Raw genomic sequence first — 13,041 nt, forward strand, 5'->3', positions numbered from 1 at the left:
CTTCTGCATGGATGAGTGAATCTGAACAAGTTAGGCTGGACAGTGGCTGCGGCTGAAATGAAAGAGTTCCCTGGGGAGAAGGATCCAGGCAATTCAACCTAGCATGTGTGCTGCATTCCCACCACGGACCAGACACTCAGGAGCTGCCACAAAAACCCGAGAAGCCTTCCCTCAAGTAGCCCGAAATCTGACATGGGAGACAGACATGTCCAGGGCTAACCATCAGTCCAGAGAAAGTGAGGCTGAATGAGAAGCCATGACCAGAGTCCTATGAGTACCAGTCCAGGCCGAGAGATGAGAAATGATTCATGGACGAGATGGGCCTCGAAGGGCAGGCGAGACACCCACAGGGAAAGAACATTCCAGGTCTAGGGTGGCGTGGGTTTAGGCACAAACAGGGAAAAGAGATACAGCATGGGTTTGAGGAGAGTCTTGTTTTTCTGAGACAAGGTCTCACTCTGTTGCCCAGGCTGGAGTGCAGTGGCGCAATCATGGCTCAGTGCAGCCTTGACCTCCCCGGGCTCCGATCATCCCACCTCAACCCCCCAGGTAGTTGGGACTACAGGTGTGTGCCATCACACCCAGCTAAGTTTTCGTATTTTTTTTTTTTTAAGAAACAGAGTCTCGCCATGTTGCCCAGGCTGGTCTCAAACTCCTGAGCTCAAGCCATCAGTCTGCCTCTGCCTCCTAAAGTGCTGGGATTACAGGCAGGAGCCACTGCACCCAGACGACAGTCCTGAGGGCCTGAGAGAAATAAATGGAAAACAAGGCTGGGAAGCACAGATGATGTAAGGCCTCGCGTGCACACCTGGCAAGACCCGGAGGCCAGTCCCTGCTCCTGGAAGAATGAGGAAGGCTCAGGAGATTATGAATCAGAAACCAGAGCAACAGGGACCTAGTTCTACCCACAGCCAGTCATTGACATCCTAGAAGTCAAGCAATCCTGCAGGATAAGCCCAAGGACACTTTCTCTAATGGACTCCACCTGACCCAGATCAATCTCCAGCTCTGAAGCCTTTCAGCGCCACAGCCTCTGTGTGGACCAGCACTTTGCACTTGTCTCATACGGCTTTCAGATGCTCTCACTCCTTTTCATTTGCACTCTCTCCCCAAATCCAGACCATAAACTTCCCAGGGACATATTTTGTGGATTTACGCTCGTCATGTTTCCTCCCCAGCATCTCAGGTAAATCTCTAAACTCTGTAGAAGCCTCATTAAATTGAACTGGAAAAGGTAGTAAATGTTTTAAAAGCAAAACCTACAAGAAAATCCAATGTTATAAAAAACAATTATGATCCTAAGAGGATCATCATAATTTTGGCATAAAAGTATTCCCCAGAAATAACGTAGTCCATCTTTCCGCTCCCAAACCACCTAGGTTATTGGAGAAGGAAGCATTCTCAGTTTGAAAAGATTTCCCCAGAAATCTGTTCCATGGCTTCCTGCAGCCTCACATTGGAGAATCTAAAAATCATGCACCCAGTCACAGAATGTATTATTGTCCATGGTAATAGCTAAACATTTTCAAGAGCACTTACTATGTGTCAGGCACTGAGCTAAAAGTTTGGCATGCCTTATCTCATTCAGGGTTCACAGTGACTCAGTGCTTTGGATATTACTGTTATACACTCTCTTAATAATGAGGACACTGAGACTGAGAGTGGTTTACTGCCCAAGGTGACGCAGGACTAGGCAGCATTGACATCAATATCTGACTTGTTCACATCCCACCTCTTAACATTTCTTCTTCTAACAAAAAGGCAACATTTCCTGAACTTCATTCATAGATCTTACCTTGTACTATTTAACTCATTTGCGTGCCTTTTCTCCTAATCCACAGCACCCTCTCATTTCACCTCTCCAACCCCAGCCCCTGATCGTCTCAGGCCTTCATTCTCCTCTGCTGGCTCCTTTGTCCTCCCCACTCCCTACGCTCATGTAACCTCATTCTTCTTCTATCCTTTGCTGCTAACCTTGGCTTATCCTTTCAAAAAGCTTCAACTACCACCCTTAAGAACAAGCAGGGGGCCGGGCGGGGTGGCTCACGCCTGTAATCCCACCACTTTGGGAGGCCAAGGTGGGTGGATCACTTCAGGTCAGGGATTTGAGACTAGCCTGGCCAACATGGCAAAACCCCATCTCTACTAAAAATACAAAAAAATAGCTGGGCATGGTGGTGTGCACCTGAAATTTCAGCTACTCAGGAGGCTGAGGCACAAGAATCGCTTAAACCTGGGAGGCAGAGGTTGCAATGAGCCGAGATCATACCACTGCACTCCAGCCCGAGTGATGGAGTGAGACCCCGTCTCAAAAACAAAAGAACAAGCATGGCCTGACTTTTAAATCTACAGTCTAACCCTGACTTCTTACAGAGATTCCATTTTTGTTTACCTTCTCACCCTCTCCACTTTTGATGGGCCAAGATATTTTACTATACACAAAACTTGAGTTCTTCAAAACTTTCCCAATAAAACCCAATTCTCCCACCCCACGTCCCAAGTCCCCTCCCTGCTATGCCTTCTCCCAGCCCCACTACTTACAAGCAGAGATAGGTTCTACTCCAATCCTTCCCTTTGGCCCTCAGTCTCTATCAGCCACCAAACCTGTTTTGTTTTCCTTTAAAATCTTTCTCAAAATGCGTGCCTTCCTTTTTCCTCTCAGTGCTATTGGCATGGCCCACATCTTTACTAGAGACTAAGCAAACTGGAGGCAGGCAATGGGTTTTCTTCATCCTTATGTCTTCCAGGGCCTAAATGAAATACTTAGAGGGTGATACTAGGTTTGGTTGAGTGACAGAGCGACTTCATGCCTGCACTGCTACAATAGTTCCCTTTCTAGACTCTTCTCTAATCTTTCCCTGCTAAAAGGGAAAGTCATGAATATTGCCAGAAGACACATATCCCTAAAGCACACTATTCATTTACACCCCTACTCAAACACTCTTTCCTAGCTCCCTTCAGCCCGCAGAGCAAAAGATAATCTCCATCTTCAGACAGGGGCCTGTTTGACATTGTACAGCAGCTCAGTACAAACTCTTCACCACTGAGAAGTGAATCTCCTCGCCATCCTGCACAGAAACCACATTTTAGCACTTTGCAGTCTCTGCTGACGCCCTTCTCCCGCTTGAGGGCTCCTGCCAGCTCTGCTCTACTTACCGGGGTCACACGCCCATCCTTGAAGCTCGTATCTAATCCCACGAAGACTTGACTTCTATGATCCAACCTCATTTGATTCCCCTAGCTCTATTATTTGTAGGTTACATTCATCACTTGAGCACCTGGTACCTCATGCTGTGATATAAAGGGTCACATACGCACATGTTAGGAAGACACGGTATTTCACCCTGGCTTTTAAGTCCCTGTGCTGCCTGGCTGTCCAGTTTACTGGAAGTCAAACCTACAGACTGACCAAGAGCTGACCTACAAGGTGCTTCCAAAACTATGCAATTTCAGGAGTGCCTTTGTGTACCCCAATCTCTCAACCCTGTTTGCAGTAACTTAATATTCCAGAGGAGCTTCCTCCTTTGGTTTAAAGCTGTTTCCTCTGAAAATACAAACACCTCTGGAAAGAAAACAAACTAAGCTAGTGAATGTATCCACAGTCTATTAGCATAAGTGACTTTCTCCAGTTTCAAGTGGAGAAACCAAGAGTCCCATGAGAGGAGGAAGGGAAGGGAAGGCAACGAAGGAACATCCCTGCAAAAGATGGGAATTACATTTTACCTAGGACCAACCTCTGCCTGGAAAAAGGCAGGACTGGCTCTTGCTTCTGCCGAGGCTGACGCCGTGAGCCCTAACTGTACATTCAGTGGCCTTTTTTAAAAAGCCCCGGATATGCAGTGGCGCTGGCCTGTAGTCACAGCTACTGGGGAGGCTAAGACAGGAGGATCCCCTGAGTCCAGGAATTTGAGGTTACAGTGAGCTATGATTGTGCCACTGCACTCCGGGCTGTATGGCAGAGTAAGACCCTGTCTCTATTTTTTAAAAAATTAATAAGCAAGCAAGTAACAGCACCAGACTTACTTCAATACTGTCTGAGCGATCTCAGAGGCCCCACAATGTTGGTGGAACTGCCACGTGGCCAGCACTGCACAATGGTTCAGGGCAGCACACAGGAGACCAAGAAGGAAGTGGGACTGCTGGCTAATGCAAAAATAGACCCAAAACTCACATGGACCCACAGGCACCATCTCCATCACAAGGCAAAGCCTTCGGACTGCAGCTGGATGCTGTGCTAGCACCTTCTCTCCCCTTCCACAGGCACCCACACTCCTGGACATCCACACTGCCCTTCCCTGACATCTTAACCTTGCCGAGCAGCCGCTAACATTCATTTCAACCATTTCAAACGCTCCTTGGCAGCTCACATTTTCACCTGGGTGATTTGCCTAGGCGGAGCGCCCTGCTGTTGACAGCAAGGCACCCAGCCTTGTGTGATTCTTCTCAGGAAGTGGTAGGTCTGGTGGGGCAATTTGCCTTTCAGGGGACAAAGGCAAAAGCAACAAAAGCAATCAGCACTGTTAAGAGTCATCATTTCCTTCCTGAGAGTCTGGTGGGGTGTGAGGAGCAGCCTTCTCTGGGGAATTCGAAACTATCTAGACAGAATGCTGCCCCCCTCACCCACTCAGCCTGTTCCAGGCCTGAGGTCCAACCGTCAACAAATTCTCCAAGAAGGCAGCCTTTTTTCTCCTGACTTCTCCATCCCCACCAACTCCAAAGAATATCCACCCATGAGAATCTAAGACGCACCACTCAAAGGTACACAGCACTTGGGCTGCAAACATGTCACCCCTATTCCACTGTGCAGCACCTAAACTCCTTTATTGCAATCGCCCTCCAGTCTCCCCTTGCTCTTGCCCCAAACACCACGGCCCCAGCTCTGCTCCTTCTCCAGATCCAGTGCTTCCAAAGCCCCGGTCCTCTGCCTGCACCAGCCCTCCTCCTCCAAGTCCAAAACATCATCTGTCCTTGTCTTCTGACTCTTCAGACTTGTGACCTTAGCAGCTGCTCATCACAACCCACAACGAGCAGGAAGGAAGTCGGAACCTACCTAAAGGCATCTGTGCAGTAAGGAAGAAGCTGGGGAAGAGGAGATGGAGCCTGCCTATAGACATCTGTGCACTAGGGGAGGTGCTGGGGTGGAGGAGATGGAGGCTGCCTATAGACATCTGTGGACCACAGTGGGAGCTGGGGAGGAGGAGATAGAGCCTGCCTATAGACATCTGTGTACTAGGGGAGGAGCGGGGAGGAGGAGATGGAGCCTGCCTATAGATAACTGTGCACTATGGGAGAAACTGGGGAGGAGGAGATGGAGCCTGCCCATAGACATCTGTGCACCACAGCAGGAGGTGAGGAGGAGTAGATGAAGCTGAAAAGAAAGATTCCAGAGGGGCAACAAGGCATTTTTGAGGGCCACAACCTCTGCAAGAGTAAGCTCTGAGACAATGTGTAAATATAGTAATCATCATCACCATCAGATAAGTACAACCTAATACATTGAGAAATCCAGGTGTTATTAGCCTGGTGCAAAAGAAATTGTGGCTTTTATCATTACTTATGATAATATTTGATTAGTCTTTTTTCAAATTTAATTATTTAAATTGTCATACTATTATACATATTTATCGTGTAGAGTATAATGTTTAAAAACATACATACGTTGTGTAATGGTTAAATCTGACTAATTAACAAATGCTTTCCCTCTCATCATTATTTTTGTGTGAGAACACAAAATCCACTCTGCAGTTCCAAGCGTACAACACATCAGCAGGTGTAATTCGGTTCTTGAGAGGTGGGGTGCATGTGGATCCATCCACAGAAGAGGCAGCTAGGAGCCGGACCCTGGACAGGGCTCCTCGCCTCATGGAGGAGCCAAAGGCAAGGCAAGCAGCGGGCCCTACCTCCCTGTGGGAGTCCCAGGGGCCAGGACTCCGGGTCACACTGTGCAGTGAGGCAGAGGGACACAAAGGCTGGCTGACCCGTTTATGGGGCCATTTCTCTCCAACACCACCTCCTTGCTTTTCATCTCAGAGGAAAAAATTACTCTTGTCACCCTGGAGTCAGGTAAGAAAGGGAAGTTTGCTCCTAACTGCCACTCCACTCTGAGATCATCAGGCAGAGCTGATATTTTAACAAGTATGTACCAGTAATGACCATTCCAGTTGTTAAAAAACAACTGTTCTGTACCACCTGGTCAACAGCCGCTGCCCTGAAACCCTTAAGTGACCCTCCCTAAGCCTACACCCACAATACTTCCCATGGCCTGGTCCCTTCCCCAGGACCTCCCTGAAATTCAGCAACTCAAAAGTTAATGCATGGCCCAGCAGGGGACGTCCAGGACCCAGCCTCCTCCGGACAGGATTTGTTCTGATTGGTCAGTGCCTAAGCCACACCAGTTGCTAAAGATTTTGAATGCAGCCCTTGCTAAGAGACCTCAAGCAACCTGAGAAGCCAGCACTAGGGACTGGAAGTAGGACCCTGTAGATCTTGCTTGCTGGTTGCTTTCTGGAGCAGAAAGCCTCTGCTACTAGAAAGTTTCTCTTAGTTTTTCTACTAAGGGTCTTTCCCTAGAAGATCTGGCCTGGAAACAAACAAGGTAACACAGAGTGGGGAAGAAAGCAATGAAATACAATTCTCCGAGCTAAGAGCTACCCAACCAGCAGGAAAGCCTTGCCGGCTGCCGGGTTCCTGCCCTCCTACCTCCACCTCCCCGGGGGCCCAGGGTCAGTGCTTCCTCAAATCAAATTGCCTAACTGAAGAAACAAAGGCCCCAGGGCCAGCCAGCTGGGAAAACAAAGCAGGAGGCATAGCAATATCTGCTGCCTTGGTTTTCTTTTCCACGTCAGTACAGGTTCAAAGGCAGGGGGAAGAGGGGTGCACCAACACACGCACACAGGTACCCACATGTGCTCACAGGTACCCCCACACGCACACGCACACAGGTACCAATGCATGCACACAGGTACCCCCACACGCACACGCACACGGGTACCAATGCATGCACACAGGTATCCCCACACGCACATGCACACGGGTACCAATGCATGCACACAGGTACCAATGCATGCACACAGGTACCCCCACACGCACACGGGTACCAACGCATGCACACAGGTACCCATACGTGCCTACGCACACACACGCAGGTACCTACATGCGCACAAGTACCTACACGCACACAAGCACACACACACAGGTACCCACACGCACACAAGCACGCACATGCACACACTCGCATATAAGCACACATAAGCACGCAAGCAGACACACTGATAGTGTCTTGGAAAACATGAATTAGACTGCAAGGTTATTCTCAGTGTGCCTGGGAAACATTTTTGCCATCTGCGAGTCAGGCAAGGTATTATAATGGTTGGCTGATTTTCTGTGGTTTAGCCTGCCATTGTTTGTCTAGAAATCCTGCCTGACCAGTACTTGGCCTGCCTGATTGTGCAGAGACCCACCCTGAGAACAGCAGTCTGTCACAAATGCCCAGGTTAGCACAAAACCTCACTAGCCATCAGTCATGCTGCAAAGATCACAGACAACGCCATCTCCTAGCACCCTCTTAAGTGCGGCAACCTTCCCAAAACCCAGTCCCATGAAGTCAGGACAGGCGGGATGGCCGCTTCCTTACCCGCTTGTTGTCCGCAGGGCTGTGGTAGAACTGGGCAATCACAGCTTCACTCCTATTTCCCACGCCAAAGTTTAACTTCTCTGAAATTTTCTTGAATGATTTTCCATAGTCGTAAGACACGTATACCTGGAATATAGAGACAAGGAGAAGAAAAAGAGTTGGTGAGAAACTAGCAAAAAGAAAGATCTCTTTTTTTTTTTTTTTTTTTTTGGAGACAGAGTTTCACTCTTTTTGCCCAGGTTGAAGTGCAATGGCGCGATCTCGGCTCACTGCAACCTCCGCCTCCCGGGTTCAAGCGATTCTCCTGCCTCAGCCTCCCAAGTAGCTGGGATTACAGGCACCTGCCACTACGCCTAAGTACTGCCACTACTAAGTTTTGTTTTGTTTTGTTTTGTTTTGTTTTTTGGTATTTTCAGTAGAGATGGGGTTTCACCATGTTGGCCAAGATGGTCTCGATCTCTTGATCTCATGATCCACCTGCCTCGGCCTCCCAAAGTGCTGGGATTACAGGTGTGAGCCACCACGCCCGGCCACAAAGATGTCTTTCAAACATCCCATCCTGGATCCTGAACCTGGCTCCCATTAGTTGCCTGATAGGAAATGACAGATGTTACCAGATAACCCACAAAGGTGAGGCAGGGCACCTCTATGTCTGTCCCCAAGCATGTGGGGGCAGAAAGCATGGGGCCCCTGCAGTCCCCACTGCCTGGAATACACAAGTCTCTTTTCTGAGGTCATGGCAAGTCCCTGGAGCAGGAGACGAATGATAGAAACAGTAATAACCTCCTCACCAGGGCTGAGTTAAGTGTTTAACAAATTACATCCAGAGGCAGGGAGAATGTGGCTAGCTGAGGGGAATGGAGTAGAGGATTTGCTTTGTCATCTGTTGAACGGTGCCCAAAACGCATCTAATTCTTCATTCTTCTGCTGGGAAGTTCTGTTTGTACAGCATTCCATACAAAAGAGAAGAAAACTCTCACAGGTCTCTACCACGTAGCCCAAGAGATGGAAATGAAAGAGTGCTGAGTGACGTGAAAATACTGGGAGCGCTAGTGTTTTATGACTCTGTAGCACTGGAGACGGTAACAGCAGCAGAATCCACGAGGGTGCCAATCGTATTTGCTTCTCTATTGCACCCCAGTTTCTGGCTATGCAGTAATCACAGTGACAAAACATAAGAATGTTTGTCATTCCGTGAGTGCTCACCATGTGAAGATAAAGTACCAACCTCTTCAAATGAATGAGCTCCGGTAACTCACAACGGCCCTGCATGGCAAGTGCAATTATTAAAATTGTTTTACAGATAAGACATCACGGGCTCATGAGGTTAGTCCCCTGCCAAAGTAACACAGAAAGTAAGTAGCAGAGTGGAATTCTGACCTAAGCTGCCTGAAGGCCATTATCACCGCAGGTAACAACTAGGAGAATGAAGGTCTCAGATGTTTCATACCTACCTGTGAGATGTGAAATAATTAATATAATCACTGGGTTAAAAACAAGCCTGATAGGTGAATATATTAATAATAACTTAGTTATTTTTCAAATGATTCATGGAAAAGGGGATTAGGATGAGCATTAAAGACAAATGAGGCCATGAGTAGTGGCTCATGCCTGTAACCCCAGCACTTTGGGAGACTGGGGTGGGAGGATGGCTTGAGGCCAGGAGTTTGAGACCAGCCTGGGCAACAGAGTGAGACCTTATAACTACAAAAAATATAAAAATTAGCCTGGCTTGGTGGTTTGAGCGTATAGTGGTTTGAGCCTGTATTCCCAGTGAGTTGGGAAGCTGAGGTGGGAAGATCACTTGAGCCCAGGAGTTTCAGGCCACAGTGAGCCGTGATCACACCATTGTACTCCAGCCTGGGTGACAGAGCGAGGAAGGAAAGAAGGAAGGGAGGCAGGGAGGCAGGAGGGAGGGAGGGGCAGGTGTTCAAAGTAGAGCACAGTGTATTCCCATCCTTGTTTGTCTGAGTCATCAGCAAACATGTTTTGAGGGTTCCATGTGAGCCAGATATTGTCTAGATACCAGACAAAGACTAATAAAAGACATAGTGTTTAGACACCACGGGCATGTAAACATGTAAACGTCTGTAAACAATGCCCTATGTAAACACAAGATATATAGAAAGGGAACAGAGAGCACATGCAGGTCTTTAATACTTACTAGATGTTAAGGTTAGAAGAAGCCAAGACAGAGCCTCTGCCTTTATCTGGGTCACAGTGGAGGAAGCTATTAGAACACACAGTATGTGTTCCCAACTACCAGATACACAGTAAGGGGCTGCCACAAAAGCAGCTTCAGAAATTGTGCAGGCTGAGAGTTCACAGATAATCTGAGTGGGTAAAATGACGAAGTAGCACTTTCTCACTTCCATTCTGCTGGCCAAGAATGGACATTAGTGTCCTAGTTAGGTTCAAACATGACATGGAGCAAAATAATGGCTTCTCAGGAAGGGAACTAAGGCCCCTTCCAGCTCTGACATCCCATAATTTGATGACCCCCTATGTATTTCTTCAGGGGCACGAAGGTGATAGTTTACATTAAGGTAGCATTTTTCAGTATGCAATACTCCTTTACAAACATTCTCTCTCTTCATCTGAAAAACCGGAGTTAGTCGCACCTTTGTCTCTTTCAGTGTACCTGGGGCATAGCAGGCACTCAACAAAGATTTCTAGGATGAATAAATATCATTATAAACCAAAGAGCAAGTAAACAAATGTGATAAATAAATGAATAGAAAAGAATGAATTGAATGAATCAGTGAGTCACTAAGAGATTTCCATTTAAGAGACACACAAAAACTAAGATTCCCAGAAGTGAATGGCCAGCCCCAGGTCATACCACTAGGAAGAGACAAAACTATGGCAGTTTCTTCCAATTCCACGTCCAGTTGTCTTTCTACTCCAACAAGTTACCTCTAGGAGAATGTTCTCTTCTCCATCTTAACGTTTCTCTGCTAAGTAGGAAGGTCTTATACCAAGTCTACAGGCCAAGCACTGGAAGGCGTGCTGGCCAGCAGAGAGAGAAGACCCACATTAAAAAGTAGGGAGCCTCCCTGAGATTCTCAGCCATGCTGCTGCCATCATGCACATGGAGGTAAAACCACCTTCACTATCAAAGAGCTCTTCCCTAATTCTCACCTATAAACAAAAATCCATCTCTTTGGGTCTTCTACTCATAGAAGTGAAAAAGCAAGTCCATCCTATGCCTGAAGGCCATCCTGAACCGCTCATCAACTTTCCTTCTCTTGGCTAGGTTGAAAAATTCCAACATGACATTTTTATCCTACCTTCATAATTCTTATTTCTTTCTCTTTTTTTGACGAGACAGGGTCTTGCTCTATGACTCAGGCTGGAGCGCAGTGGCACAAGCACAGCTCACTGCAGCCTTGACCTCCCGGGATCAAGCAATCCTCCCACCTCAGCCTCCTGGGTAGCTGGGATTACAGGCAGGCGCCACCACGCCCAGCTAATTTTTTGTATTTTTTTTTTTTAGAGACGGGGTTTCCTAGGCTGGTCTCCAATTCCTGAGCTCAAACAATCTGCCCACCTCAGCTTCCCAAACTGCTAGGATTACAAGCATGAGCCTCCGCGCCCATCCCTCAATTCTTATTTCTATTTAATTAGCATAGACTATAAGCTCCATAGAACAAGGACAATGCTTAAGGCTGGTGCACAGTTCTCTACCTTCCTCCACATTGAACAGCCCAGAAAAGGCCTCTGCCAGTGTGCAGTTAGCTCAAGCGGATTGGTGGCTCCGTGGCCTCCACACCGCACCCTGACTTGCGCGTTCCTTTCTAGCTGTCTTGTCTTCATGGCAGCACCATGCTGCTGACTCACGGTCCAATACGATCTCCAGGTGAATTTGAGAGAACACCCTGGACTCGCTCATCTTGTGCTTCTTGTTGGTTTTTCATCCAGACAGGATTTCTGCACTAATTAGTCCCCTCTGACCTCAGTATGATGCTACTCCCTAAAGAGCAAAATAGCAGAGGGGAGGAGTTACTAAACTGCCCCCAGTTTCTACGTACAAAGATGGTCCTTCAAAGTGAGTGATTTTAAATTCTTTCCCTTGTACTTCAAAACTACATAATAATAAAGAGGAGGGAGAGAAAGGGGAGAAACAGATGACGGCTAAAATGTACAGAAAACATCCCCACATCTGGCACTGTTCTAAGTACTTTACAGCAATGTTCTCAAACTGTAATATGCCCACAGACTGCCCCCCCTCCACTCCCCCACCCCCGCCCCCCGGCCCCAGCAAGACACTGGACAAGTGCAGGTTCTGAGTCCAGAAGTCCAGGCAGGACCTGAGATTCTTTTCTAACCAGCTCCCAGAAAATCCCCAAGGGCTGATCCACAGACCACAACCACACTTTGGGTAGCAAGGTTTAACAAGCACTATCTCAGTGACAGAGGAGGACAAGAGAAGGTACATCACCTGGCCCAAGGTCAGATTGCTAATGAACGGCACAGCCGGGATTCCAGCCCAGGTGTTCTGATTTCAGAGCCTGTGCTCAGCCAGACATCAGCCTCCCGCTGTTAGTTAGCAAGACCTGACACTGTTTCCCAGTCAATCCTGAGGGGCACAATCATAATGTCACACTGCTCTAGGGACAAGGGCAGCAAGTCCTGTCATGCACAATATATTCCCTGGTTGACTCTTTGCTTTCTTTTTTTTGTTTTTTTGGTTTTTTTTGAGACAGGGTCTCACTCTGTCACCCAGGCTGGAGTGCAGTGGCACAATCACAGCTCACTGCAACCTCCACCTCCCGGATTCAAGTGATTCTCCTACCTCAGCCTCCTGAGTAGCTGGCATGACAGGCTTGTGCCACCATGCCTGGCTAATTTTTTGTATTTTTAGTAGAGTCGGGGTTTCACCATGTTGGCCGGGCTGGTCTCGAACTCCTGGCCTCAAATGATCCACCCACCTCGGCCTTCCAAAGTGCTAGGATTACAGGCATGAGCCACACCTCACCCAGCCCCTGGTTGATTCTGATCTTCTGGTGGACTGTACCACTGGACAGCTCTTCAGCCAATTATGTTGTACCTGAGCACTTTGTAAACCTAGTACTTTGTAAAATACATCATGAGAGAGCAGAAACAAAGAGTTAGGAAAAGTTGAGATAAACATGTATTGTTTCTTTTGTCGATTTATCACGGGACAGACGGGTCCTGCAGGAGCCGTTCTCTTCATGGAACCACACTGGCTTCAACTTCATCAGTGGAAAATGATTCATTTTTTCCCCCCCTGTTTAAGAGCAAGGCTTTCTGGATTCCAGCTTCCAGAGCCATTCCTTTTTAGATACTGAATATGCATGACCTTGGCTGCTCACCAACACCCACACAGTTCCTGATTTGTTTAGGTTCTTTCCCTTCTGGACTGCTGATGGGACCTTACAAACCAA

The 13,041-nt window shown here is 47.7% G+C and overlaps 1 protein-coding gene across 7 annotated transcripts in view; it reads right to left on the minus strand.

The window, feature by feature from the left end:
• Window positions 1-13,041, minus strand: part of SORL1 (sortilin related receptor 1) — a 179,571-nt gene that overhangs the window by 145,163 nt on the left and 21,367 nt on the right. For 6 of the 7 annotated variants that reach the window (XR_002517258.2, XM_021926639.2, XM_021926638.2 and 3 more), the window contains exon 3: window positions 7,634-7,759. Coding sequence is in view for 6 of the 7 variants with exons in the window: in XM_021926639.2 (XP_021782331.1) it covers window positions 7,634-7,759 (126 nt within the window). In the remaining variant the exon portion in view is untranslated. Of the gene's footprint in view, window positions 1-3,156; window positions 3,292-4,023; window positions 5,447-7,633; window positions 7,760-13,041 lie in introns of those variants that run through there. The other variant, XM_009187524.4, reaches the window with a different exon arrangement.

The sequence above is a fragment of the Papio anubis genome, chromosome 12, assembly GCF_008728515.1.
Source record: "Papio anubis isolate 15944 chromosome 12, Panubis1.0, whole genome shotgun sequence".
Taxonomy (NCBI): domain Eukaryota; kingdom Metazoa; phylum Chordata; class Mammalia; order Primates; family Cercopithecidae; genus Papio; species Papio anubis.